At 34.7% G+C, this 8,023-nt stretch overlaps 1 protein-coding gene across 1 annotated transcript in view; it reads right to left on the bottom strand.

Moving 5' to 3' along the window:
* RNPC3 (RNA-binding region (RNP1, RRM) containing 3) overlaps positions 1-8,023 on the bottom strand; it is a 38,377-nt gene that overhangs the window by 27,986 nt on the left and 2,368 nt on the right. Inside the window, exons 2-6 of the mRNA XM_006882459.1 lie at positions 7,431-7,478; positions 5,965-6,080; positions 3,701-3,784; positions 2,017-2,128; positions 996-1,064 (exon numbers count right to left, since the gene is read on the bottom strand). Coding sequence (XP_006882521.1) covers positions 996-1,064; positions 2,017-2,128; positions 3,701-3,784; positions 5,965-6,080; positions 7,431-7,478 — 429 coding nt within the window. The remainder of the gene's footprint in view (positions 1-995; positions 1,065-2,016; positions 2,129-3,700; positions 3,785-5,964; positions 6,081-7,430; positions 7,479-8,023) is intronic.

Below are 8,023 nucleotides of genomic sequence, written 5' to 3'. Positions count from 1 at the left end.
AAAAAAAATCTCTTTCAAGTGTTAAAAAGATGTTACTTTGAGGACTGAGGTATGCTTTATCTCAAGTCAATATATTTGCAATAATCTTAAAGGCATGTGAAAAGTAGATAATCACTAAAGTAGATAAGAGAAGGAATGTCTTCTAATTACAAGGATGGCCAAGATCTTTATCATAAACTATCAGAATGACAAATCTGTTTTAGAATACTCCTTATAGCAAGAATGATAAAACTTAATCTCTTGTAGACTAAGCACATTATCAAGAGGGGCCAATTCCTGCATAAGGACATCATGCTTGATTGATAAAGTACAGTACCCAACAAAAAAAGCCAAAGTATCTCAAGGAGATAGACTGATACAATGGCAACAATAATGGGCCCAAACACAGGGATGATTGTGAGGATGGCACAAAACCAGATAATGTTTCATCCTGTTGTACAGAGAGTTGGTGTTTTATTTTGTTTTACACACACACACACACACACACACACACACACACAGAGTTGGGATTTAGTAAGAATTTTAGAAGAACCAACAATATAGCAACATAACCAAATAATAAATACAAGTATGTGAAAGTAGCTTTCTAAATTGATATATTATTAAAGTCCAATGAAAAATTAACTTTGCTTGTCTTCTACAAATGAAACTCAATTTGCAATAAAACCAGAACTGACATTTCAGATAATTAAGTTACTTAAATGTTATCATCTTGTAGAATGGCAAGATTAATTCTTTATTAAAGGACTGGGTAACATTGGCAGAAGTGATGATGGATGGCAATAGCTTTGGGCTACTGCCCAAAGCATCAGTTTCATGTTCCAGCTTTCATATTTCAGTTCTCTACTTCACTATTATGACATTAAGTTTATATTTGTTCCTTTTTTTCCAGTATATTTTTCAGACTGATAGAATAACACCTATGCATTTTGGCCTCAATAATCCTACCCTAGAAGATCAATTTTGAACTTTGAAAATTATATGAACTTTCTTACCAGGGGAGGTCGTGTAGTAATTGGTCCAAAAGGTGTGGGCAAATTCATTTTATTCATAAGATGAAGCACCTTAAAATGATATTTAAAATTACACAGTATAAAATGATGATTCAATTTACACTGTACATTTTATGACTTAAAAATCTTTACTAGTAATACCATTAATTAGTTTACTGCATAGGAAAATTCATCTTGTTTTCATAGTTCCAGAACAGCGCTAAAACAATGTATTGCTAAATCTGAGAAGAGTAACAAATCCTTTGCTGTTTAGTCAATCCAAACACAGAATAATTCCACAAGAAAAAGTGAGATTTCCTTGGCTCTAATCTCTATGGATTAGACTGCCATAACTTTTTCCTGCCAAGTGGCTGGTGACATTGATAAATTTGAACTACTGACTTTTAGATCACCAGTTGAGCAATTAGCCATTATGCCACTGTTGCTAATCTTAGGTCTTAATGAGACAATTAAAAATCATAGAAACTCTATGAACAATGGATACAAGCCTTGCCCTATGCTGTGCCATTCTTACCATTAACCTTCTTAAGATGTTTTGTCAACTTTACAAACACAATTAACTATTGTAATGAATTATCTATTTCATGTGTATATATTTTACTCAAATTACTGTGAAATTAAAAAACAAAGCACAATAAAGAAAATAAACATTATTTATATGAAAATCAAAAGTATCTTGGTACAGTTACTATCATGCATTTGGTATGGTGCTCATTTTGCCATTAAAGAATTTTTAACAAAGGTGCATTATAAATTGAAAATTACTAACAACTGTATTTTCTCCCCATTAGTTTGCACTTAACAGGTATCCATTACAATTATTACAGTAGTAAATAACTTTAAAATTATAGCATTTTATGATAATAATATTCTAACATTGCCTTCTGGATGGAGAAATTAATCCTGAACAATGAACAAATAAGCAGTAAGTACTACCATGGAAAATAATGTATCAAACTATATAAGCATTTAGTTTTCAAAAAATCTGTTTTATTCTTCTTACCTGAACATAGAACTTAGGCACGCTTGCCAAGGCATTCACTATATTTGCTAAGATTGTGCTAGAAGGTGGTGGATACATATATTTCAGGCATGAATTAAGAGGAAAGGTCAGTCTAAAAGAAAAACAGTTGAAATATTTATGATCATAGTTTTGTAAGAATATTTTTGGCAGGCAGATAAAGACTTGCTTTAATAAATGCTCTATATAATTTGAGCCCACTAAGAACAGACATTTAGCAGCAGAGCTTTATCTCTTGGTCTTTTCCTTCTTGATGATCTCCTCCTACATAGTTGAGGGCTACTCCTCAAAGCACTTGTCTTCTTCCTTGGTTGTAGACCTTTGGGTCTCAGCTTGATCAACTAGAATCTTTCTACAGGATTTGCCTGCCCTCAAACAATGGATGTGTTTCATAAGTATCTTAATTTTCTGGAAAACAAGTTCCCCTTCATCAGATTCATGGTATTTTTCTAGGTAGTCAGTATAGAATTCTCATCATTTTACACAAGATACTTTCTAAGGCATTCAAGCACTAGCAGCTTGGAATTCGGAGTTCAACTTTTTCCTTATATACAACCATACACCTACCTTTCCAAAGGGTCAAGTTGTTTTCCTGACATAGACTAAAAAGAACCTCATTACTGTTGAGTTAGTTCCAGCTCACTGTGGCCTTCTACTGGGTTTCTGTGGATATACACTGAAATTGTTGGAAACTGCCCATTTCCCCCCTCAAGCAGTCCCTAGTGCAACAGTAGAACTTGTTAAAGGATATGAGAGTTCTGGTGGCCTAGTGGACGAGGAGTTGCACAGCCAATCCAAAGGTAGGCTGTTTGAATCCACCTGCTCTTCACAAGAAAAATGGGCACTCTACCCCCATGAGACCTCTGAAAACCTGATTGGCCAGCTGAGTTGAGCATGACTCTATGGCACATTAACCAGAGCCTCCTAAACTGGGAGAAAAATAAATATGGAGCTTTGGTGGCGTAGTGGTTAAGAAGCTGTGCTACAATACAAAAGGCTCCTGGTTCAACAGCTTCTATGTAGGAGAAGGATGGACAATCTTCTCTTGTGCAATTTATTATCTGTGAAAGGGTCAGTTCTGACTCGATAGCACACAACAACATGCTACCAGAGCTCTTCCCAAGAATATAGCATGGAATACACTCTTATAAACAATTAGTTAATTTCTGATGAGCTTTCAGATGTGTTGTTAGAAGTAGGCATTCAGAGTCAATCAAATTTTCTTCTTGACAATGCAGAGGATGCTTGAGCCAAGCTTCTTCTGAATCCTTAGAATACTCAGGGTTGTGGCTACAATGCTGGAAGTGTTACCTTATTTTAAAAATAATTTCATATCAATAAATTATGCCAGGTAACATGAAAATGTAAAATGGCTGAAATAACGCAGCACTATTTGCTTTACATTTTTCTAGAAAATTTAAATAACCATATTTAAAAACAGCCTTGTACTATGTGATAAAAAACTAAATGTAAAAAAAATTGCTTTAATAAATATCAATATATTTTTTTATATTTGCTTGTAACTCTAAATTAGCAGATCCTGTTTTTTAAGATAGAATTGGTGACAATTAACCTTCAGATGTCCAAAAACCAACACACTAAAAATAGATATGACATACACTGAAATGTCATTTTTAAAAAAAACAAACAAATAAATCATGCTAACCCATGATTTGGTGCAATTCCATTTTCTACTGTTAAAAAACCAACTTCTTTCTTTTCTTTATCATCTTCCATAGGGTCATCAGACCTAGAAAACAGAAACTGAAGTTGATTTTAAGAAAGAAAAGTAACAAATTTCAAACAGAAAAGACAATTTACCTTCTTGAACATGACATCATACAGCCTATTTCAAAATAAACACATCAAGGCATTTCTTAAGCCAAGACCAATGAAAAAGAAAGGAAGATTTTTGTATACTTGTACTCTACATTTTCATTTACAATTCACAACACCACACGAAGATAGTACACTTTTCATTAAGGAAAATTAAATGGAATATTTAATTGGAGATTTTACTAAAAAAAAAAATGCATAATGCTGGGTCCTTATTCACCTCTATTCTCAAGTTTCTTACAGTAAGACAAGGTACGGCCCAAGAATGTCTATTTTAAGCAAAATCTCAAGTGATGCAGGTGGTACAAGGCTTAAAAAGTTTAAGAACCCTGAGTATAAAGCAAATTTGTGAAAATCATGTACTTAGAGTCATAGCTATACAGCTGGCAAATATCTGACTTTAAAGGACAAGCTTAGTTAGGACACTCTGTTAAGCTTGACACATCAAAGACTTTATACTAGCTACATTCCTTCAAAGTTGAGTGTTTTTCGATCCATTCCCTTTGCATTTCACATAATTTAAACTCTGGTTGCCTAGTGCTAAGAAGCTGTTGTGGCAATCTCAAAGACAGTTTAAATACACCAGCTGCTCTGTGGGAGAAAGATGGAAATCTCTTTTCAGTGTGAGTTACTGCCTCTGAATACACTGAAGGGTGAGTTATGGGTTGGTTCAGACTTAGCAACACACAACAATACTAAATTCAAGAGTCCTAGTAGCACAGGAGTTCAGTGGCTGAGTGCTAACTGAAAGGTTAGCAGTTAGAAATTATCCAAAGTCTCCATGGGATTAACACGAAGAGATCTACTTCCTTAAAGATCACCATCAAGAATATCATACAGGGCAGTTCTACTCTGTTGCATGAGTCACTATGAATAACATTTGGTTTCTAAAATTAAAGTCCCTTGTTCTTATTGTCCCATATAGTTCTTGGGTAGTACAAAAAAAAAGCCCTCAGCACTGTGGTTACAACCTCTCAAGCTGTTAGTCAAAAGGTCAGCAGTTCAAATTACCATCTACTCTAAAGATTGTTGTTGTTGCTGTTTGATGCCGTCGAGTCGTAACCTGAGCACTGTTCGTACATAGAGTTTCCGGAGGCAAGCCATTTCGGAAGTGGATGCAGCTCCTGCTTCCACTCTAAAGATAGTCAGCTTAAAAATATTTAGAATCTTGGAAACTTTAAAGAGCAGTTCCACTCTGTCCAATAGTGTTACTAAGTGGAAACTGATTCAAGAGCAGTGGGATTGGGATTTTTGTTTGTTTTTCTGTTATGTACTATTGAGTTCTAACAGACTTATAACTGGCCCTCCACAGGTTTTCAGAGGCAGTAAACTGCTTAGGAAGACACTGCCATCTTTCTCTTGCGTAGAGCAGTTGGTGGATTCAAGTTGTGTGCCTTTGGGTTCTGGTGGCCTACTGGCAAGAAACTGTCAATGCAATCCCGAAGGCATGTGGTTTGAAACCACTAGCTGCTCCGTGGGAGGATGGGCAATCTCCTCCTGTGCAACTAAATGCCTCTGAAAACTTGCCAGTGGGTCAACTATGGGTCGATTCCAACTCAACCGTACACAAGAAGCCACCAGAGCTCAACTACTAGCTAAAAATTGGTAGTTCAAGCACACCTGTAAGTGCCAAAAAGTCAATCTTGAAAACCCCTATAATGTAGTTTTATTCTGCACACATGAGGTTGTCACAGGTCAGAAACAACCTGACAGTAACTAACAGTATCAGGAAAAATTTAATTTTTTTATTAGAGTCAATAAAGAAATGTATGATTTATTGTTTCTTTTTTTTTTCATTTTTGTTGTTGCACTTTTCTCCCTGCTTAGCCCTCCCCTCCAGTTCATTCTTCTCTTTGAAAAGAAAAATTCTTTCATTGTTATTCAATCCCTTGCCCCAAGTCCACTCCACTATGCAGCCTTCATTCGGGACTCATGTCATGACAATATCTAACCATATATGCCTTTTAAACAGTTCTCTCATCTGTTTCAATGCAGATTTACTGTTTCAAATTATTTATTTTCTATTCAGAAAACAATTCAATAAAAATACAAACAATAAATTAACATATTGGAAAAATCTAACCATGCACATACCTTTTCCTTTTTTCACTGTTTGAAGGAGATAAAGAATGACTTTGACCTTGGTCTCTTGCAAATTCAACAACTAAAGTATGCCCTAAAAGTTTCAGCTGATGAAGTCTTGTGAGTGCCTTCAAATGAAAAACAAGGGAGTGAAAATAAGAATTTGATAATAAATTCATTATCTACCATTGTAAACTTCCTAATTCTCCACCTGCTCCTCATTAAACTTCCTAATTCTCCACCTGCTCCTCATGACAATCTATGTAACCCCAAGTAACTCAGTTCAAAAATCTTCAACTCTTCCCACCCCTCAATATCTACAGGAGTCACAAGATTTAAAAACCTCACTCCAAGTTTCTGTATCTATTTCTCCTTTTGTCTTACAGCCTGCCTTCTTCCACTTTCTCCTGACTCAGGTTACGTTAACAGCTTTATAGGTGAGGTGGCTGACTATGATTAACACTGCTAAGTAAAATGCAGCACCTCTCCGTTGGTTCATACCAGACAGCCATTCTGTCAGAGAAAAAAAAGGTAATCTCCTCTCATGTGATTACAGTCTCTGAAAACCTGGCAGAGGGCCAGCTATAAGTTGGTTCCAACTTGACAGTAAATGAAAATAGATAAGATCTCTAATCCTTATCCAAAGCTAATCCATGATCAACACTACCAGATGTTTCAAAACATGATGTTATTAGACAGCTCAAAAGCATTAAACATCTTATAAATAGAATTCAATCACTCTCTTCAGCATCCGGAAGGTACAGCTCCCCTTTCCTTTCTTCTCAAAATCCAAGTGATTATTAAAAATCAAGTTCATTGCTGCAACAATGAATGAATGGAATCCCAAAATCTCTGTAGATGTTCATTGAAATGAAAAATAAACAACCTAAATTTAAAAAAAAAAATGCAGAACCGAAAAAAAAAAAATCAAGTTCAAAAGTCATCTCCTTTGAGTTTTTTTAAAGTTATCTTCTTTTTAATACTATAAATGTCTTACCTTATACCAGAATATAACTAGAAATCACTGCATTCTTCAGAAGTCATTTTTAATCACTTTTACATATTACAAGTCAATATTAACTCACTTTATCCTTTCCACTGGTTTTTTCATCCAAATACATAAGCACTAGGGTGATTTATACCTTTTTAAATCTGATATAACAAATACAATTTGTTGGGAGAACTTTTTTAGCTTTTAAAAACTAGAGTTTAAAACTACCTCTTATTTTCAACCAAAAACTAGATAACAGAAAACTACGGATTATAAGGGGAACTCTGCCTCATGCAGTCCTTAGGGAGCTGTGCTGCTAACTTAAAGGCAGAGTGCTCCTTTCAGCAATGTGGAATCCATATGTCACTCTGTGGAAGAAAGATAAGCAAGAGCCTTTCAAGGTGACTTACACCTTGGAAATGGAAAATTAGCAAGAAGCTTGAGTTTTCAAGTTTATTAATCACATTAGTAAAGAAAAAATTCATACCTTTAGAGCTGTGCCTTCATTGGGGAAAGTAGCAAAAGCTGTATGTTTCTGAAAGAGAATTAAAGTAAAAGTTATTTCCAATATACTTTGTTACTATTTTAAAACCATGACACTTCACCTGCAGATATTTGACACATTAATAAATTATGGGAAAAGACGGAAAAGAGAAGTCTGTTAGCCAATTATTACACTCAGTAAGAAGTAAGAGACAGGGACCTCCTGATAACATGCCCAAAATAAACACGAAGACAGGTCAGCCTGTTTCTTAGAAGCATTCTGGATATACTTCTCTGAAAAACAAGTTTTATCTTCTTTCCATGGTGTACTCAGTTTTCTTCACCAAGAAAACTTTTATGTATCAATTCTTCATTGGAACTTTTCATAGTCTTAAAGTATTACTCCTCTTGGTTTCCAATCTTTCCGAAATGACTTTTAAATGAAAGCTATACATATCTTTTATTCCTGTGTAAACATTACATATATTTCCATAGAGTTAACAGAAAAACCTTTACTGTACTCTTAAGGCTACCTTCTACAGTATTAAAAATATAAAATACCTTTTATCTACAAGATTTTAAATTTTATATCCTATC

The sequence above is a fragment of the Elephantulus edwardii genome, unplaced genomic scaffold (assembly GCF_000299155.1).
Source record: "Elephantulus edwardii isolate Elephantulus edwardi_28Jun2011 unplaced genomic scaffold, EleEdw1.0 scaffold00020, whole genome shotgun sequence".
In the NCBI taxonomy this organism is placed as follows: Eukaryota; Metazoa; Chordata; class Mammalia; order Macroscelidea; family Macroscelididae; genus Elephantulus; species Elephantulus edwardii.
Note: the sequence above shows the minus strand (reverse complement) of the source record. Positions and strands in the feature narration are given on the sequence as shown.